This window comes from Triturus cristatus, chromosome 1_1 (assembly GCF_964204655.1).
Source record: "Triturus cristatus chromosome 1_1, aTriCri1.1, whole genome shotgun sequence".
Taxonomy (NCBI): Eukaryota; Metazoa; Chordata; class Amphibia; order Caudata; family Salamandridae; genus Triturus; species Triturus cristatus.
In genome coordinates this window covers 888,548,689-888,571,049 of record NC_140579.1, presented here as the reverse complement: position 1 = coordinate 888,571,049, position 22,361 = coordinate 888,548,689, and the positions used below count along the sequence as shown (strand labels likewise).

Here is a 22,361-nt window from a genome sequence, read left to right as displayed (position 1 = left end):
ACTCCGCAGGATTACTCTGATGATCAGTGGTTATTTTGCTGCTCAGCTATTCAAAATATTTAGTTAACGAATGTACAGTTGAAAGTGGTATATTATTAGAGAAGTGAAAAAAATAAAAAGCAAAGTAAAAATTATATTTTTTAAACTGCAAACAGACTCATACAACTTAAGTATATTTAGAGGTTTATTATACCCCGGCCAGGCTACATTGGTAGAGCATAAGAGAAGACCCAGGGTGTCCTAGAAGTCATGAAGAAGTAGCAGACTTTAGTGATATTTCTTGAAAATGTCCTGGAACATAAGCTTATGGGGTGCAGTTTTTGATGAATATAGCACCTGACCCACTAATTGCTTTGCTGGGTTATGTTAAAGACGTACCTGTATCAGTCAGGAATTTAACAGCATTAGCACTTTCACTGGCCAAGATAAGCATAGCAATGAGATCGTGTAGGGATCACTCCCTGCCCTTGGCAATTGGTTGCACGACTTTACTTATGAAATGTTGCTTCTGATAACTTTTGCCTATTAATACCGCCTAAAATCTTGGTCTCGAAATATCTGGGCGCCCTACCAGGTACAATGAGCTTCCTTCAATGAGACTGTTGATTAAGTGTTATTTTGGAACTGGATACTTACCATTATCTCTCCCTTTTACTGAGTTATTGAATTATGCCAGTGTTCCTAGCGATGATGCAACATGTCTGATATCACTTTCAATTTACTGTAATATCATGCTGCAGAAATCACACAAGCCATTGAATTGTATTTGCCTACTTTTAGATGTCTTCATGTCCTTTTATTCTAAATTGTAATGTTTATCATTGGATAAATAACATTAAAAATTGTGTTTTAGAAGTGAAGAAAATTCCACTCTTATAAACAGACTTTGGGCCACAAGAGCCAACAGTTTAATACAAATTAACATTGTGGCAAAATAATGAGCAACAAATGAATTTTCAATATTTAGAAAGAAGACCAGCAGAATAACACGCAGCCTCCCACAAACTACGGACGTCAGCAGCCAACACCCACATATTAACCAAGTGATATTCCAGTCCAGTCGGTCTGTGGCATCCAGATTCCCACTGTATTGCTGCTGCTATAGAACACTGAAAAGCCCTTATTGGGTGCCTCACTCGCTGGCCTTGTACTTCTGGTGGAGGTCTGCCACGTCATCCTGAGACACACGTACCCAGCCGTCCTCACGCACGTGGTAAAGGCGGACTATGCCGCCAGAGTAGGCATCACGAAAGGTGGCCTGGTAGATAGAGCGACGGGCCAGCTCACAGGCATCCTTAGCTGACATGTCATACTTGTAGCCGCGGTCCATCACACCATAGGCATACATGGAACCAGAGCCCACGGAGAAAACAGAACCAGAGATCCGGTTTCCCTCACTGTCCACGTAGTAAAGACCTGTAGAGAGAAGAAATATTAGATCAAGAGAAAAAACTGGTATCCAAGCATAAGCAACATCCTGGAATTTTACAAGAGGAGGCAGAATGAATACAACTAAATGGTCAAACCAGAATGGAAACCCTGACGAACAATCAGGAGCTTACAACTCATGCATCTCCAGACAGCCAACCATAATGTACCCAAATTTAGCAATAGTCTCAACAAATAACCTTAATGAAGCCCCTAAAGTGGTAGAATGCAGAATTAGAAGATCACAAAATTGATCTTATGGCAAGCAACACATTTTACCTGATTGAACAGTTCACTTTACACATTTGTGTCTATTTGCCCTTTCCGCAGTGCCATTGTTTTGAGGGAGTTACCAATTGCACCTCTTGCATAGTATTCCCAAACTTAACAAAAACATTTTTAGATCACTGTATGTAAATTGCACCCAGTTGTCAGAGAAATATTCATTTGGACACCCGTGCTGCGTGAAAACCGCTTAAAAAATTAAATCACACTTAGTTTTGGATTTCCATACAAATCACAAATCTAACCACTTTAATGTGTGATACGCCAAGACTAAATCAAACTTAACTGCACCCGGTAAAACATGAAGTGGTCCACAAATGTATACTCTGACTTTCCCCACACAATGTCTGGCACACCCACCACAATCACCTGCATGCTAGGACTGAACATTATGCCAGACTGATAAATCACATATCCCTTTACCATTCTCTCAGCATCCTGATCCATTGCAGGAATTTATTATCTTTCACTCAGCAGTTTCTTTTTCATAGTCATGCCTCAATGCCATACATAGAACTTATCAACCTGTCCCTCAATTGTACTGGGCCAGTTAGTTTATCATACCTAGACAAAAACTTCCCTCCGCTTCAATAGACTAGTTGGACTCCACCTTCAAAACCTTTTGCAAATTTGGTGACAAAACAACTTTCTCTGACACATTTTCTTAACCTACTGCACTACTTGCTTTAATCCTGTTCACTATTGGTCTGACAATACCCTATAACCACACTACATTAGATACCAAATATCCAGCAACCTTAAAATGCTATGTTGAAGATACTTCTAGAACGCGCGTCTACCGGTAGGTGTCTTGGCGCTAGCAGATCATGAGCTACTAAGCTAGAGCGTTACTGATTTCTAAACAGCCAAGTCTTCAGTTCCCTTCTGAAAGCGAGAAGGGGGGGTATGGACCCAAGATACAATGGGATGGAGTTCCATAGCTTAGCTGTGCTGTTAATGAAACTCCTTCCTCACCATTTCAATTTCCAGATTCTTATGTGGTTATCAATTTTGCATTTAGTTGACCGTAAAAGTTTACTTGGTGAATGCCAGTTGAAAACCTTTCACATTAATTTTGGTCCTTCTCTGTGAAAGGCTTTATGGGCCACACAGAGTGCCTTGAATTTCATCCATTGTTGCACCAGGAGCCAGTGCAGCTCCCAAAGGCCTGCAGAAATCGACTGGTATTTGGGAATGCCCAAAGTCAGTCTGGCCGCTGCATTCTGCACCGCCTGGAGCTTATCAAGTAGTTTAATCTGGAGATTCATATACAAGCCATTACAATAGTCCAGTTTAGATAAAATCAGTGCGGAAACAACAATATTTCTGGTATCTCTGGGAATGAAAGGAAAAATGTTCCGCAAGGTTGAATGCAAAAAAAGAAAAAGGATACAACTTGACACCTGTGCATCATATATGAGCTTATCATCCACGATAAATACAAGATTTTTAGCTTTAGTCACCGGGGTGGGAGGAGAGCCCAGACTGTCCGGCCAACAAGCCGGAGACCATACCGGAAAGCAATTTCCAAACAGAATAACCTGTTTTACTAGAGTTCAGGTTTAAGCAGTGTCTACTCATTCAGTTGCTTAGGCCAATCACGCAATCGTGTAATCTTAGAGAATAGTTAATATTGTTATCTACAGCTGATACGACCAATTGGGTGTCATCGGCATAGGGTGTCAGATTTAAATTAAAACTTTTCATTAGAGGGGCAAGTTCTGAAACGTAGATATTAAAGAGTGTTGGGCTCAATGCAGAGCCCGGAGGGACTCCACATGGCAGAATAAAAGGTGAGGATTTAAACTGACCAAGATACAGAATTTGAGAGCTCTCTGATAGAAAGGAGGTCAGTAGAGTGAGAGCTTTACTTTTAACCCCTATGGCATTCAAACCGTTGACCAGTAATCCATGGTCCACCGTATTGAAAGCTGCAGATAGGTCAAGCAGGATGGGAGCTGCTGACCCTCCACCATCCAATGTTATTCTTATCTCTTCGGTGGTTTTTATCAGTGATGTCTCTGTACTGTGATTCGCTCTAAACCCAAACTGACTGGGGTCCAAAAGTTGATTATCAAAAATATAACAATTCGATAGCTCAGCATTGATTATTTTTGCCACCATTTTAGCTGGCAAATGAGTCTTGAAATGGGACAATAATTTGCCGGATCACTGGAGTCAAGAGAGGGTTCTTTTAATAAGTGGGAGAGTATTAGCTTGTTTCCAAATTACAGGAAATTAATACTAATGAAAGATGAGGGGATTGGCTGATTTGAGAGCTTTAGGATCTTAGGGGGGACATGGATCGTCAGGAGACCAGATTTGGCAGCTAAAAGAAAAGATCCTACTTGGGTAGGAGATATAGTAGTATATTTTGTTAAGGAACAGCCATGGATTACTTCCTGGTCCCTAGTATCCATGTCAATAATTTGTCGAATTGGTCAAAGATTAGATCAACCTTATTTCTAAAAGTCTGAGCAAGTGTGTCGCAGAAATCTGGACTGCGAGTGATGGAATTATTTTTTGTAACCGCAGTCAATTGTGTTAAAACTTAGAATAATTCTTTACTGGAATTACCAGCTTTTTCAATTAATTGTGTATAGTAAAGGCTTTTTTCATTGATAACCATTTTTTATAATGTGCAAGAGCCACTTTATATCTTTGTTTTTCAGATTTGTTGTGGTGTTTATTTTTGGAGTCTCAATGCTTCTGAAAACCATGGAGCCGAAGTGCCCCTCCGTGCTTGTTAACAGATAGTGGGAGCTACTTTGCAAATGTAGATTTGAGCCCTACGGTATAATTCTTGGCAGGAGTAAGAGTCCATGCCAATGTCTGATGGGCTCTGCAATAGATCAGTCGTTAAAACCTCTGGGTCTATTTTATGCCACGGCCTACTAGAAACCTTGAATACTGGTTTAATTGTAGTCAGACAGGACAGGGGTAACGTATAGTCAAAGAGTATCGCTTGGTGGTCTGACAAAACTAGTGGGAGTACTCCAAGTGTAAAGTCTTATCTTTGTAATGTCTCAACCTAGCAAATATAGCCAATCTGCTTCCTTATTTTTTTTGCACCAGTCATGTTTTCCTGTTCAGGGGAGTTAAGGCAAGCATGAAGGTGAAAGTATGTGCAGGATGTACCAGAGGTTAGCTGAATGCCTAAGCCTAATAAAGAATTCTATGTGATTTTGGCTGAGATTGTCTGAACACATTTGTTGTGGAAAATTGTCATATTTTATTCAGTGAGTGTTCAGCACTAACCGTGTATAGTTTATGCTGTCCTTTGTTTCAGCTGAGATTTAATGTCTGGTAGTGGTAGTTCCATGAGTGAGTGGTAGTCTTCAGTTCAGTGAGATTTGTTGCTGTACTTGGTTCCTGTGGGTGTTCCAATAATTAGGAACTCTATCTCACCAACCTATCCGTTCCCCTCGTAGAGTTCCAACAGCTTATGGTCAGTGCAAAGAATGATTTTCATACCATACTAACAGATCTTAATAGCATCCACAGTGATCACCACTTCCTTCCCAGGAACAAATGGACTAAAAACTGGGGCATGCATGAGAGCTATTTTATCTCATCAAATGCCATCTCCTAGTCCCTTTCATAAATGTCGCTTTAATAAAGTGAGCAATTGTTCTAACAACGAAGAAAACCTTTGCACAATTGGTTTAAAATTCAGACATTCCCATCAAGGATTTCAGAAACGAAGAAAGTTGAGATCAGCCTTTAATGGAACCACATAAGGAGTTCCTTACAACAGCTAATTGCCAAACATTGCGGCCGCAACTTATCAGAACTCCGATACGGGACTCAACAATCCTATCAATATCGCTGGAACTGGGGACCATCCGGTCTTAATCTTTCCCCCTACTCTTGTACAGCCATAAAGGTAGTGCAAAAACTAGAGGCGTGAACCTTGATGAGGTGCGGTTAACGGTGCAGTCCTGGCCGAGGAGTTGGCGCCATACGGCGCACTAACCCTGAAGCCGGCGCGAGTGGCGGGGCGCGTCGCGGCCCTCGACTCCTGTGTGGATCTGCTCTGATGCCCATCGAGCCGCGCTGCGGATGAGCCCCTGAGGGAGGTGTGGATACCCTTGGTGGGGCTGTGCAGTGGGCACTGTCGGCGGCTGTGACAGCGACTGGGCCAGCAGAAGTCCTGCACCCCCTTACCGTCTGTTCCGCTGCACAGGCAGAGTAAAGCCGATGTTGACCGGGTGGCGTGACTGAAAGATCACCGAAGGCGTATGTATTTCTTGCAGTAGACCAGTTAGGATGGGAGAGCCGCAGGGCTCCATTTTGAGCCCGACAATCTTTACGCGACTCCACTGGCCAGGGTGATTAGATCTTATGGCTTTAACGTAATGTCATACGCCGATGACACTCCGATCCTGATCACCCTTGGCCCATTGCCAACAGACACTAAGTCACGTTTTAAAGATTGCATGACCCAAATCAACAGGTGGATGAATGTAGATCTACAATTAAATGGGGGTAAAACTGAGATACTACTCTTCGGCAGGGCTCATGAGCACTGGTCCAGCGATTGGTGGCCCCCAAATCTCGGACCTTGTCCAACGCCCAGGCAGTCAGTTCGAATTGACAATCAGTTATCAATGAAAAAAATCAGGTGAATTACACAACAGGTTCCTGTTTTGGCACTTTGCGCAAGGTTTTCAAATGTATTCTGATGGAAGCCAGGAAACCACTAGTCCAGGGACTGATCATCAGCCGTATGGACTACGGAAATGCCTTATTGTCTTCAATAAATGAAGACCTTTTATCTAGACTTCAGGTCCTGCAGAACACCGCAGCCAGGCTAGTCCTGAACCTCCCGTCTGGTTCTCCTTCTGCTCCCAACCTGAGACTTCTTCATTGGCTTCCTGTCAGGAAGCAAACTCGTTTTAAGATCCTCTGCCTAAAGTACAAGAACATGTAGTGCAGAGGCCCGAACTATTGGGCAAACCAGCTCAGTTGGTACCAGCCTTGTAGGACCTTGAGATCCAGCAATACGTTTCTCCTTACTGCCATCAGAACCTGTACTATCAGAAACAGAGGAAGATCCTTCTCTTCTCTTGCACCCACTCTTTGGAACAAACTGCCTTTACACCTACGCGCCATCACTGACCACAATTGTTTTCGTAGGGAACTAAAAACATGGCTGTTGGGTAACCAACCGACTTTCTTTTCTTAGCGGATTCTATTTGAATTGTCAGCTAGGGCCATGAGACTTCTGGGTGATTTGTTCACTTAATAAATGCCCCCGATTTGATGGGAGCACGGCGATTCTCGTATTGAGCAGTGCGAAGATCTGTTGGCAGCCTGAGGCCCGCCGGTATACCAAATAAGACTGTGTGAAGCTGCGCACAGAAACGCACGGAAGAATTGGTGAGTCACAATCCCCCATTTTCTGCGCAACAGAGGGAGACCCTGGGCCTTTTCCGACTCCGAGCCTGCACTCTTCTAGCGCTGCTGGAAGGCAGCTGGTCCCGCACGGTCCATCTTGAACATTGCCCTGCCCGGAAGCCTGTGAGTGGGGAGCCCCCTAGTGCGCAATGACCGTACCGGAAAGGCATAACTAGCTGCGGGATCAGACGCTACATTACCGGGGCATGGCTCCTATAACCCGTGGCCCCTGCTATGCCTTATTCACTGAAGCGCTCTGCAGCGAGGTGGTTTACGAGCTGGGCTGCGCGAGGCACTGGTGGCAGCCTGAAGCCTGCCGGTATATCCCCGATGAGATTTGAGCGGCACGGTGGAAAGCTGCGCACAGAAACGCAAGGAAGATAGAGTCTAAATCCCTCATTTTCTGCACTGCGAAGAGAGGCCCTGGGCCTTTTCTGACTCCGAGCCTGCACTTTTTTTTAGCGCTGCTGGAAGACAGCTAGGTCCGCACTGATCATTTTGAACATTGCTCTGCTCGGGATCGAGCCTGTAAATGGGGGGACCCCAGATGCACCAAGACCATGCGGGGAAAGGCCAAAATAACCGCAGGTTCAAGCGCTACACTACCGGAGCTTGGTTCCTGTGACCCGTGGCCCCTTCAGCTGTGCCTTAGCCACTGAACCACTTCGCCGCATGAGCGGCTTGTGGACTTGAGCCCCCAGCGCACACTCTTAATACGGCTGCACGCACTGAACTGCATCACATGCAAAAAGCACAGGAGACAAGCTGAAACCAACAGGAATTGTTCCTTCGCACCGCTGGTGGTAGTCTGGGCCTCTCCTTGAAATGTGCGAGAGCAGCCGGCATAAGAACAGCTAAGCGGCACCACCTTGTTGGCAGTAATAGATCAGTTGACACTCCCCGAACACTGCATCATGGGGCGCACAAAAAGCAAAACGCTGGAAATGTCATCTGCAAACTCGCCGGCACAGGAGGAATCAGATACAGCCTCCTGAGCACCCCCGCTAAGCTGTATACCGCCGACTTATATGGCTCCCACCCCAGACAAATTAGATCTAATCCTGCAGGAAATAAGTGACTCGCAGAAATCTATAAAACAACAAATAGGAACTCTTACCACTGGACTCACTCTTCTCGAAGCGGACCATGAGAAACTATCCGCCACAGTAAAAAACAACAAACAGACCTTAACGGAGTTACTGCCACAGCCCAAAGAACACGCAGGACACAGATCTCAAATGCAATGACAGTTCGCAAGTCTCCTTGAGAGGGTGGAAGACGCAGAAGGCAGGGCACGACGTAGCAACCTATGACTCCCTGTATCTGGTCCGACCACCACCTCAAATTTTCCATAAACAATCTTACCAAACCTAAAATTTCTCTACCTGACCCTGGATCCTTTAGGAGCTGTAACACCATTGCTAAATGTCAATTTCTAGAAACACTGGCCAACATCCCCATTAGCCAATCCTCTATCGATCAGAGTGAGAAAAACCTGTCGGACTGGCTTTTGACAGCCAGCAATAAACATGCCCCACTTAGGAAAATACAATGAGCACATCGCCACAAAGCCCAGAAATGGTTTTACGCTGACTTAAAGGAATTAAAACTTGCTCTACGTCAAGCGGAAAGGAAGTAGAGAAGTAAATACTCACCTGATGACAAAAGCACCTATCTAGCAGCCCTCAGAACTTACAAAAAAACGATACTGGCCACAAAGGCCGAATATTTCTCTTTTAAAATCATCACCTCCACAACCGATCAAAGGATATCTTCTCAATAATTAGCAAATTATCCAACCCTGATAGAGTGACATTAAAAACTACACCTTCGCAATCCCCATGCGACTCCCTGAACAACTTCTTCATTGACAAAATCAAAACTATTAAAAGCAAGCATCCCCATGTGCCCATGGCTTACTTGTCCAATTAAATCGAAAAACCCACACAGGCTAGAATAGATCTCAGAGATAAGTCAAGAAGTTTTCACAGACCTATTGACCAAAGTAAAATCTGGCTCTCCCAAGGACTGCTGCCCCCCTTGGGTCTTAAGGGAAGCCTTTACTGTCTGCCCGGACCCAGCCATGGCCCTCCTAAACAAGTCGCTATCCCAGGGTTACGTACCGGACGCCTTTAAAGAGGAGTCTGTTATCCCCCTCCTGAAATAGCCAGGAGCTGATCCCGGAAATCTAGCCAATTACCGACCTATCTCACTGCTTCCTTACCTGGCTAAACTACTCGAAGCCCATGTAGCCAAAAGCCCATCTGTCTTTTTGGAGCAGTCCGATTATCTGGACTCACATCAAGCCTTGGTGCTGCTTTTGACACGGTCGACCATAACATCCTGGTCAACCGCGTCAAGGATGCAGGAATCCAAGGATCGGCCCTTGAATGGATTAGCTCCTTTCTAACAAACCGATATCAGGTGGTTCGCCTAGGAAATTTCGCAACCCCCAAAATTAAAATCACTTTCGGTGTTTCCCAAGGCTCCTCACTCTCCCCTCACCTATTCAATTTATACCTCCTCCCTCTGATCCACGCCCTGAAAGAAAGGAAAGTCCAAACCTTCAACAACGCAGATGACTTCCAACTAGTATTCCCTATCAATGACTCCCCTACCACAGTTCACGAATTCCAGACGGCAATGTTGTTCATCCGCAATTGGATGAACAGCAACCACCTAAAGTTAAATCCGGACAAAGCGGAAGTGATCCTTACGGGAGGCTCACTGAACCCCTGGAGCTCCCACTTCTGGCCTAAAGATCTGGGACAGCCTCCCATCCCTTCCACATCTGCCAAAACCTTGGGAGTCATAATCAACAATGACTTAACCATGAAAACTCAAATTGGATCCGTGATCTCAACATGCTGTTTTCAACTAAGGAAAATAAAGAAAATCATCAGGTTCCTGACACAGGAAGCAAAAATACAGGCAGTACTTGCTCTGGTGATATCCCACATCGATTTGCCAACTCACTATACTTTGGCATCCCGGCCTATCTCACCCACCGTCTTCAAACCAGGCGGCCAGACTGATTTTTCAAGAGAACAGGCGCCAACATATTACCCCTCTTTTGAAGAAGTTACACCGGCTTCCAATAACCCAGAGATGCGCCTTCAAGGTAGGATGCATTATCTTTAAATCCCTGAATAGCAAAAACCCAAAATTCATCAACAGTTTGATCAACAGGTACACTCCGACCCACACCCTACGATCTTCTTATATGCATCACCTGATCATACACCTCCCTTTAGACTAAAACGCGTTGGTGGGACAAGGTTCGCCACTCTAGCCCCAAATACTGGGACCCCCCCTTACCTCTTTAGATCAGATCTTGCACAGACCTCATGACCTTTCGCAAACTCCTAAAAACATGGTTATTTAGACAGGCATACTAGTAACATCTCAGTCCAACACCGTCAGAGTAGCGCCAAGAAACCAACCTGGTGTACGTGCGCTCTACAAATAAAGTTTAACATAACAACGTCCGTGTTATAGGTCTGCCGGAACGCACAGAAGGCCCTAACGTGACCTGATTTATGGAGCAATGGCTTCGAGACCAGATAGCCCCGGCGGCCTTTCGAATTTATTTTGTGCGGAGAGAGAGTACACCGGATCCCAACGTGTAGACAGACGGCGGCGTGTGATGCCGAGACCAATGATAGCCCGTATTTTAAATTATAAGGACAGAGATATCCTGCTCCAAGCCAGAGAGAAAACACCCCATCAATATGAAAATCATCGGATCTCCTTGTATCTAGATTACACTGTACTGGTTCAAAGACAAAGAGCCTCCTATCAGCCCTTAAAAAAGAAACTCCAAGCCTTAAGTCTTAAGTATGCTTCACCGTTTACAGCCGGCTTGAAAATGATCTATGACCAAAATACACATTTCTTGGATAGCTCGGAAGCAGCAAATGACTGGCTGGAAATCACCCTCCCCTCTCACACACTGGAAAGTCTCGACCAGAGGATACGCCAAGACCCAAAACGGACAACAGGACAGAGTACCCGCCGGAACCGATCGGCCCATACATATCGCTTGTTACATGACTCTAGGCTACCGTACAACTAAACAAACGTATACGTGGCTACATTGGGTAAATATAAGGCAATAACCTAGAATGTTAGAGGGATGGAATCAATGCACAAACGCCATAAGGTCCATGCACAATTAAATAGACTAAAACCACAGATCGCCCTAATCCAAGAAACCCATTTCACTGACTCCGAAGCAGTCAAACCCTGCAAAAAATAAAGAGGCCAAGTATTTACCACATCTTTTTCTGTATTCACGAGAGGGGCACTTATATGGATTAGACACGGAGTCCCATTTGTGATCATTGAGCAGCGCAGACACTCAGGGGAGATATGTGCTAATATATGGTACACTATATGACATACATATAGTTCGCAGCATATAGGCCCCAAATTACGAGCAAGAACGAGCAAGACAAATTTCTCACTAACTTGAACACCGTGTTGGCAGACTGGGTAGAGATTCCATGGGTGCTTGGGGAAGACTACAACTCCATCCTAGATATCCATCTGGATCAGTCCGACCCCCCCCTTCGGGGAGCTGCCTCAATTAAACAAGCAGAGTTTTTGCGGTCCTGGGCGCTAAAAGATGTATGGCGCCTCAAAAACCCTGCCAATCATTAATATTCCTTTTATTCCCCACCAACTACATACTAGATTAGATAGAATATTCTGCTCCCTGCCCATCACACCCCAAATTTCCCAGACTAGAAATCTAGGAAAAATCCTTTCGGATCACAAACCACTCTAGATCACTTTAGATTGATTACAAATACCCATCCATGTCTACATGGAGACTATGGCTGCAGATGCTAGAAGACGCGGTCTTCCGTGACACAATAGGGTCGATCATTACAAAAAACAATTTCAATGAAAATGCTAACTCTGCCTCTTCCTGCCTCATACAATGGGATGCATTTAAGACAGTGATCCGGGGCACAGCTATAGGAGCGACGGTGGAAGCCCGCCAGGAGGTACATAAGAACCTAAAAACACTAAAAGGCCTCTCTAAATACAATCGAGCAAGAAGCAAGTAATGACCCCTCCAAACAAGAGAAACTACAATGGCAAATACGGCACGCTGAACTTCTTAAACAACTCCGACCGATAGATAAATCGGGATCCCTGTTAGCACGATTATTATGAGAACCCCCCTCCCCCCCCCCCCCCCCCCCCCTCCCATGTCCCTATACATGAGGTGGCACCACCGGACGAAACCATAGTACACACTCAAAAAAAAAAAAATCAACCTAGCCTTCAATAATTATTATAAGACGTTACTGTGTCCCCAATGTTCAATAGCAGAGCCCATAGAGACATTCTTAGATGGTTTGACCTACCCTAAAATAACTGATGCTGCTCAAGAGGAATTGGAACCCATGGGGCGAAATTAAAGAGGCTATTCGCAAACTCCCACATAATAAAACCTCGGGCCTGGACGGGCTGCAGGCAGAATTTTATTCTACCGTTGCGGATAAATTAACACCACACCTCAAAAGTTTGTATCAATCAGCTCACAAGGACCATTCTCTCCCATTAACCACTATGCAAGCACTAGTTTCCTCCTCTCCTCTCCTCCCATCCCTCCTCCCCCCCACCCCCCCAAACCAAGCAGAGATCTGCGAGATGTCGGATTACCACCTGCTCTCCCTCTTACCCGCTGAATACAAAAAACTTAGCAAAATGTTGGCCCACCGTCTTCTTCCTTATCTCCCAAAATTAATTCATGCTGACCAATGCGGTTTTGTCCCAGGCCGTAACACCTCTATGAACATCAGGCGCCTGCATTAGGTCAAGGAAGCTGCCTCCAAGATTTCCCGTGAGACTGGTTGTATCTCCCTAGATCTACGACAGGCTTTTGATACCTTAAACTGGGAATACATGGCAGCAGCCATGAACAAATTTGGCATTCCAACAGGTTATATGGAATAGATCAAGCTATTATATACAGCCTGCACGGACAGAGTCCATAATGGTTCCCACATATCCAGTGGCAAGAGGCACGTGACAGGGCTGTCCCCTGTCGCCAATGTTTTTCGTTTTAGCTTTAGAACCCCTTGCCATTAAATTCTGGAAGGAAGCAGAAAACAAAGGGATCCGACTGGGTGACACAGTACATGTAGTATCAGAGTATGCGGATGACCTCATATTATATATACACAACTTGACAGAAGACCTAGAGCCTATTCCAACAATTCGAACGTATATCAGAGCTGGCCATTAATGAAAAGAAAAATCACATGCATTCTGTATGTATCATGGGGAGGGCCTGGAGTCCATCAAATCTGGACAACTCACCCGGTCAATCGCCCCACAAACTTTCAAATATCTGGCTATACAGATTTACAGGACCCCACAGGACCTTATAGAAAGTAATTTGATGAAAACGATCAGGTCGTTATGTGCCCAGGTCTCTTTTTGGACATAATTAAGCCTTTCGCTGATGGGTAGAATAGCCATCTTTAAGATGGTGGTTCTCCCACGATTATTATATTTCTTCGAGAATCTGCCGGTCCTGATCCCTGCAATTATTTTTCAGATATTAGATTCCCTCCTCTCGGATCTCATCTGGGAGAAAGGGCGCAAAAGGGTGAGCCTGGCCAAGATGCAACTGAGGCCAGGGGGAACTGGGGGCCCCCCCGACTTTCGCGCATACTGCCTGGCTAGCCAGCTGCAATGGCTGTCATATTGGCTTGCTGGACGCAACTTATATGAAATCTATTATACGCCGCAAACACAGCCTGGGCACGCTCCATACACTATTGCTACTGGGGGGCAGGGTGCCCCCGGCATCCCTCATTTGCTTCGAATATCTCTCCTTTATTGGAAGAGAGGCATTGCAATACCCCAGGTGGAATCCCCATATGCACCCAATACTCCTTTACTTGGGATCCCCATGCAACAGGACTAATCACTAGATGCAGTATTTCCCAATGGATACAAGAAAAGGTATCAACTATAGGAGCGTTTATAAACGGTATTCTAGCAAACCATGAGAACTTCCTTCATAATCAGGGAGTTCCCCATTCACTGTTCATACTACACGCTACCATCACCCGATACATTAAAAAGTGCTGGTCCCCGGATGGGAACGAACCCCCTACCCATAGACTAATATATGCCGTACACCTGATGGGAGAAGGAAGTCATCTAATCAGGTGGCTGTACAAGGGCGCCAGGGCTCACACAAGTGCTTCCAGCACGCCCCTATGCGAAAAATGGACGAGGGATCTCGGTAGAGACCCGACTGAAAAGGAATGGTCCTCTTCTGGAATTCCCCCATAAAGTGTCAAGTAACGCCAAATTCGAACTCATACTGTACAGGATTCTACACAGGGCATACCTTTCCCCACACCGCCTTAATTGTATATATCCTGACAGTTAGAATTGGGAATCTCTAGTTGGCACAGGTATGCACTTGCGACAAGCAGGGACTCTCATTTCTAAGTCAGGATAAGGGGATCACCCTTTCAAATAACCCCTGCTCACCCTTTAGGTAGTGTGGCGCAAGCAGTCAAGACTATTCTCAGGGCGTCATAGGTTAAGCATTTGTGAACACATACAGTAATGCAATGACACACCACAAATGGACACCAGTCAAGGTTATATCAAAAATAGTTTTCTTTATACAAGGCTTAGCACAAGACCAGAATAACGAATACAATGACCACAGTATTTTTTTAAAGTTCAATGTTCTTGTAAAAAGGCTTAAAATACAAAAATAGGCTTCTCTTAGTCAATTCTGCTTCTTTTCAGGCTTTGTACGGTTCGTACCTGGATGTGCGACTCTTCCGCATTAAAAACAAGGAAAGTACGAGTCAAACAATTGTTGCGGACTCCGGGGTCCGTGACGTGCACGCTGCGGTGCGAACAGAACAAAGTACCTTAAGTTCGTGGGGTCCGCGACGGACAGTGCGGGACAAGTTGATGGGTCCGGGTCGTAGTTCGGCAGCGTATTCAGATGCTGGTCGGGTCACGGCGTTGGTACGGGACCTTCAGGGATTCGTGCGGATTGCCCGGATCAGCTTGCAGAGTCCGTGGCGTTCGGCGTTCGAGCCGTAACTTCGGTGCGGCTAGGCAGCGACACTTCTCGGTGCCGTACAGCATACGGGGAGGATCGGTGCGATGCGGCGTCTCGGCTCTGAGCACTGCACGGTGCAGTACGTTGGCAGCGTATGGACCGTACCTGCGGGACAACAAAGCTTGGGTCCGGCGTACAGGATTAGGCAGCCAGGGTTGTACGTCTCGAATCGGCGGGGAAGGTTAGGTGCGATGCGGCCGGGAGGGATAGGGTGCGTACTAACGCTTTTGAATCAGCGTAGACACACGGTGCCGGGCGGCAAAGACACGGCTTCGCGGCGGTTGGGGTACGAGTCGTACTGGGGCCAAATCAAGCGGGAAACAAGCAGGAATTGTCCAGGCAACTCAGCTTTGGAAGGCAGATGAGTCCAATGGTCCTGGGACTCAGTTCAGGGGGCAAGCTCTTCTTCCAAGCCCTTGGAGATTGTTGAAAACAAAGTGCAAAGTCTCTTTCAGTCTTTTCCTCTCCTTTCTCAGCAAGGCGCCAACTGCAGGCCAATCCCCCAGGTTAGGGAAAGTTACTCCTCCTTCAGCTTCTTCCAGGTCCTTCTAGTCAGGCAGAGTTTCTTCGTGGTTCAATCAGGATCTGATTTCTTAGGAGTAGGGCTCCTACATTTATACCAAGTTTCTTTTGTCTTTCAAGGCCAGGGGGGCCTTTGCATAATCCCAGTCCAGTTCTTTTCAGTGAAGAGACTCTGGCTTCTTCTTTCAGCAGGCAGGGCAGAGACATCAGACGCTCCCCAGGGGGTGGAGCCAGCATTGTGGTGGCAGAGCACTGCCCTATTCAGAGTCAAGGTGCACTCCTCCCACCCATCCTGGTGTAATCTCTCTATTCACCACCTGGCAGCCCCAGCCTGTCTCCTGGAACTTCCCAGCCCTGTCACTCAAGCTACACACAAAGAAGATAACCCCTCCCAGCAGAGGCGGACTGAAATGGTTAGGCACACAAAGGCTAACTTTCTAAAAGTAGCATTTGCAAACCCAGGATATTAAAATAACCTTTACTAAAAGATGTATTTTATTATTCTGAGTTCAGGCATACTAAACACGAATTTCTACCATGCCTCCTGAGCCTGCTAGGATTATAGAGTTATAATCTAGCAGCCCATTCTGGCCTATGGAGAGCAGGTAGCCTTACCATAGTGAAAAACGAAAATGGCTGTAATTCACTATTAGGACATGCCACACACCTCAGGGCATGTCCTACCTTATCCTTACAATGCACCCTGCCCTAGGGCCTACCATAGGGGTGACTAACATGAAGGTAAGGGAAGGTTTAAGGACTGGCAAGTGTGGACAATTGCCCAGTCAGCATGACAGTACCAGACTGCATGCAGGTTCTGCAATGGCAGACCTTAGACACATCTTACCAGGCTGCTTCTGTGGGTGGCACAACCAGTGCTGCAAGCCCACTAGCAGCATTTGGATGTACAAGCCCTTGGCACCCCTGGTGCACTCTACTATGGACTGATAGTAAACCAAATAAGCCAAACATGGAAGTCAATTCACATAATACATTTTCCCATAGGGAGCACTTGCCCTGTGGCACTGGATGGCAGTGGCACAGTGCCCTGAGCAGCTAACACCAGCACAAAAATACATTGAGGCACAGACAAAAATGGAAGGGTGACCCACGCCAATGGTGCCAGGTCTAACACGTGTCCCCTCCAGCTGAAATGTGGGGAGAACTACCCTACCCCAGGGAGTTCTCATCACTAACGCGGAAAAACCTGGAAAGACCATCAGCGTTGGCGTGGTCTGTACCGGGGCGATGTTCCACCGTGAAATCCATCCACTGTAGGGAAATGGACCACCTCAACAACTTAGGATTCTCACCCCTCATCTGCATCAACCATCTGAGGGGCCTGTGGTCTGTTTGAACCCGGAAGTGAGACCCAAACAAGTAGGGTCTTAGCTTCTTCAATGCCCAGACCACAGAAAATGCTTCTCGCTCAATCGCACTCCACTTTTGTTCCCGGGGAAGTAACCTCCTACTTATGAAGGCTACAGGTTGGTCCCAGCCCTCCTCAGTCATCTGTGAGACAACAGCCCCTACACCATGCTCTGATGCATCTGTCTGCACAAGGAATTCTTTGGAGAAGTCAGGAGCCAAGAGCACGGGCGCCGTGCACATGGCAGTCTTCAGGGTGTAAAAGGCCTTCTGACAGGTGTCAGTCCATATCACTTTTCTGGGCTGCTTCTTTGAAGTCAGCTCTGTCAAGGGGGCAACAATGCTGCCATACCCCTTGACAAACCTCCTGTAGTACCCTGTGAGTCCTAAAAAGGCCCTCACCTCTGTCTGGGTCTTTGGGGGCTCCCAAGCCAGGATCAGGATGGTTTCGATCTTGGGTTGTAGGGGCGCCACCTGGCCGCTCCCCACTTGGTGTCCCAAGTACACCACTGATCCCTGCCCGATCTGACACTTGCTTGCCTTGATCAAGAGGCCTGCCTTGCGCAGTGCCATCAACACTTGCCAGAGATGTTGCAGGTGTTCTTTCCATGTGCCACTGAACACCGCGATGTCATCCAGGTATGCAGCGCTGAACTCGGTCAGCCCAGCCAACACCTGGTTGACCAACCTCTGGAAGGTGGCAGGGGCATTCTTCATCCCAAATGGCATAACCCGGAACTGGAAATGCACATCTGGTGTGGAGAATGCGGACCTCTCTTTGGCCCCATCAGTCAAGGCGATCTGCCAGTACCCAGACGTTAAATCAAACGTGCTGAGGTACCGTGCAGCCCCTAACCGATCGATGAGCTCGTCAGCTCTGGGGATGGGGTGCGCGTCAGTCTTCGTGACTGAGTTGAGTCCTCAGTAGTCCACACAGAACCGGAGTTCGGGTGTGGCACCCGGCGCGGCAGCCTTTGGGACCAAGACCACTGGGCTGGCCCAAGGACTGCTGGAGGACTCAACCGCCCCTAGAGCAAGCATCTTTGAGACCTCCTCTTTGATGCAGGCTCGGACCCTGTCAGTTACCCTGTAAGCTTTGTGCTTCACAGGTAAGCTGTCTCCTGTATCCACATCATGGACGCACCAATCTGTGATACCAGGAACCAGGGAGAACAGGTCAGGAAACTGCCCCAGCAGCTGGCGGCAGTCATCCTGTTGCTCAGGGGTCAGGGTGGGTGAAAGGTTAACTCCATCCACTGACCCATCTCGCTCTGAGGCAACCAGGAGGTCAGGAAGAGGCTCAGACTCCTCCTCCGTCCTATCATCTGTGGCCAAGAACATGCCCACTTCGGACCTCTCCAAGTGGGGTTTCAGTCGATTGACATGGAGGACCCTCAAGGGGTTCCTTGGAGACTGCAAGTCCACCAAGTAGGTGACAGAACTCTTGCGCTCCACAATCTCAAAGGGTCCTGTCCACTTGTCCTGGAGTGCACAAGGCTCCACAGGGGCCAGGACCCATACCTTTTGACCAGGTTGAAGCTCAACCAGAGTGGCATTCTGATCGTACCACCACTTCATTTCCTCCTGGCTGGCTTCCAGATTTGCCTTAGCAAGTTGCCTGAAACGCCTAGTCTGGTTCCGGAAGGCCAGCATGAAGCTATGTTTCCTGGGAGATTGCTCCCAGCCTTCCTTGACCAGACTAAGAGGTCCTCGTACTGGGTGGCCATACAGAAGCTCAAAGGGACTGAACCCCAGAGACTTCTGCGGCACCTCACGGTACGTGAAGAGAAGGCATGGTAAGAGGACGTGCCACTTACGCCTCATGGGCTCCTCAAGGCCCATAATCATGCCCTTTAGGGTTCGGTTGAATCTCTCAACCAACCCGTTTCCTTGGGGATGGTAAGGGGTGGTGAACTTGTATGTCACACCACACTCTTGCCAAAGGGATTTCATATATTTCGATATGAAATTGGTCCCCCTGTCAGACACCACCTCTAGAGGGAATCCTACTCGTGAGAAAATTCCCATCAGTGCCCGTCCCACCACGGGGCTGTCACTGTCCTCAGAGAGATGGCTTCAGGGAACCGGGTGGCATGGTCCACAAAGACCAGGATAAACCTGTTGCCCATGGCTGTCTTGGGGTCCAGTGGCCCCACAATGTCAATCCCCACTTGCTGGAATGGGGTACTGACCACAGGGAAAGGTTGGAGTGGAGCCCTCAGCTTCTTTCCACTCTTACCACTTGCCTGGCAAGTCTGGCATGTTCTGCAGTGAGTGTCATAACTCCTGCGCATTTGAGGCCAATAAAAGTGGGTGACAAGCCTTTCGAAGGTCTTGTCCTGCCCCAAATGCCCTGCTAACGGAACGTCGTGAGCCAGCCCCAGTAGGAAGGCTCTGAACTTCTGGGGTACCACCAGCGCACGGGCTGACCCAGGTTCAGCAACCTTAGGCTCTGAGTACAGGAGGTCGTTCTCCCAGTAGATCAAGTGAGAACCGGACTGATCACCATTGGCCTGGGCTGCAGCCTGCTGCCGCATACCCACTAGAGAGGGGCACTCTTTCTGCTCCCTGCAGAATTCCTCCCTGGTGGGGCCTCCTTCTTGCTGCCAATGGGTCAGCTCAGGCAGGTCCCCCAGTTCGGCTATCTGTTCCCCGGTAGGCTCCAGGGCATCCCCCTCCAGGTCTGCTTCCTCCTGGGCCGTGGGAACTTCAGGAGCCGGTTTCCCGTGCCCTCTCCCTAAGGTCGGTTTCCTGGGCCTCTCCTTCAGGCTCCAGGGTCCCTTCAACACCCCTACTGGCTGCCATCGACCGGGTGGTCACACACGCCCAATCAGGTAAACCCACCATCCGCAGGTGAGTTGTCTTCTCCACCTTTTCCCAAGGGGAGCTCTACAAATCATTTCCTAGGAGACAATCAACAGGCATGGCAGTTCTCACAGCGACTTGCAGAGTACCAGACACCCCCCCCCCCCACTCAAAGGGAACTTGAGCCATTGGACAATGACTCTGTGTTGTCAGCGTTGACAACACGGCAGAATGCGTGTGGGACCACCTGCTCTTGAGACACCAGGTGTTGCTTGACAGCAGTCACACTGGCTCCTGTATCTCTAAGAGCTCCCACCCTTTTGCCATTTATGGTCACTCACTGCCCATACTTTTGAGTATTGGGGGGCAGTTGGGCCTCAGCGACCATCTCACCATCTCCTAATGAGACTAGGGTCATCTGTACGGGAACCCCCTCCCCTTGGACATCTACCTCCCTCCCAAAGGCTACACTAGCCACCTGCTTGGGGGGGTGGAGCACCAGAGGGTGCTGGTTTCCCAAACATGGGGCACTTGGGATCCATGGAATAGTGCCCCAGGTTGTTACACTTGTAACATCTGGGGGGCCCTCTTTGAACAGGGTTACCTGTCGGGGCCCCGGTCTGCTTCGGGGGTGGGGTGGCTGAGAACCTTTCCCTTGGTTCCCTTGGGAATTACTTTGGGGCCCTCTGTAGAATTCCCTCTGTTTACCCTTCTCCCCCCCACTCTTCTGCTGGGGACCCTGACCACCTTTGGCGGGGCCTCCCACGGGACCCTTGTGGACCCTGGTGCTGATCCAGCGGTCCGCCTCCTCAGCAAGCTTCCTAGGGTTATTCAGCTTGCTATCGATCAGGTGCTGGCGTAGCTCAGGAAAACAATTATCAGACAAGTGCTCCCATGCAACTAGATCAAACAGCCCTTGGTAATCATTCACTTTGCTACCCTTCACCCAACCATCTAGCGCTCTGGAAAAAAAAAGTCACATATTCTACGTAAGTGGTACCAGGTTTCTTGGTGCAATGCTTAAACCTCTGCCTGTACAATTCAGGAGTTAACCCATACCTTGTCAGAGCTTCCTTCATGTGTGGATAGGATGTGGTGACATCAGAGAGGAGATCCAGCAGTGTGTCCCGCCAATCACTCAGGAACCTTCCCCACAACCCCGCTCCCCAATCTCTCTCAGGGACCCGGTGGGAGGACATGGCTACTTCATAGGCCCTGAACCACGGCCCAATATCATCCTGTTTGTAATACTCTTTCACTACATCTTTAGGAATGTGCACCCTTGACTCTGTTAAATTGCTGCCACCAGAGGGAGAGCGGTCTAAACTCTTGGCCTTGAGATCCAACTCCCTAATTTTTAGGTCTCGCTGAGCCCCAGCGCTTGCGCTGGCTCGGAGAGACATTTTATAGTTGGGATTTTCAAAGTGCTGCCGTGGCCTAAAGCTTCAGTGCACGTGAACGTGCGCGCGCGCAGCGCCATGTGTCTTTCCTCGGCAGCACGCGATCGCAATCGCGATCACTTTCACTTTCGTGGCCGCGGCCGCGTGGCGAAAGCTTGTTTTAAATGTTATTATGGAATCGTACCAAACGCATGTGGGTGGTCACACATAGTAGCGCACAGTTACACCACACGAACGCAGTATACACACGAGCAAACACGCTAATATCTGAACCTACGTCTATATACATCCCCAAAAATGCACTACACTTTGGCTTTCAAAGAGGCATCGCGCTTTTATAATCTCTCTTGTTCTGTTTCTGACTAGGATTGTCAGCTTCTTGGATGTTTCTAGTCCTAGTGTTATTTGGGGCGGGAAGCTTTCACTCGTATGTGGAGACTGCACCTCATTTTGTGCTCATTTAGAGGCTAGCGATAGATGCATTCCCCGCAGTGTTAAAACAGTTTGCAGCGGGTGCTTGATGGTATGCTAATCTTTCTGCCAACACAAGAAAGCCAAAATACCACAGCATAGACGTGCCTGGAGAGGCTATGCATCGCCACACTACAAGGAAAGAGGAGTTTACCACAACAGTATTTGTCTTAAAAACCATTAAATCGGGTATTTCCGTAACGCGAGCTTGCACTGTGACATGCATCTCATGGATTCACATTTTAAGATGAACTGCTTGTACTCCAGGGAGTGTAGTGTAAACAGGAAAGCGCTCGTCCGAAGGATCTCTGCCCCTCGCTGCCTCAAGGTAGAATTCTCCCTTTATGAATTCTTTAGACTTTGGTTGTCAGCAGGGATTCCGATTGCAGAGCGGCAGTGGATGATGTGCCTGGAGGGAGCTGGTTTATAGCTCTCATTTTAAATACACTTTGGTAACGCTCATTATAAAGAGGCCATTTTAGACATCCAGAAGCGGCAGTTGGCATGAATGTCGATGGTTTGTGCTCGTACATGATAGTCTAGGTAGATGTATTCTCTATTTA

At 47.6% G+C, this 22,361-nt stretch overlaps 1 protein-coding gene across 1 annotated transcript in view; it reads right to left on the bottom strand.

Annotated features, from left to right (window-relative positions):
- Window positions 1–1,112: 1,112 nt before the first annotated feature.
- The window catches only part of PSMB5 (proteasome 20S subunit beta 5), a 47,183-nt gene continuing 25,934 nt past the window's right edge, over window positions 1,113–22,361 (bottom strand). Inside the window, exon 3 of the mRNA XM_085599738.1 lies at window positions 1,113–1,416. Within this exon, the coding sequence (XP_085455864.1) occupies window positions 1,133–1,416 (284 nt within the window). The 3' untranslated portion in view covers window positions 1,113–1,132. The remainder of the gene's footprint in view (window positions 1,417–22,361) is intronic.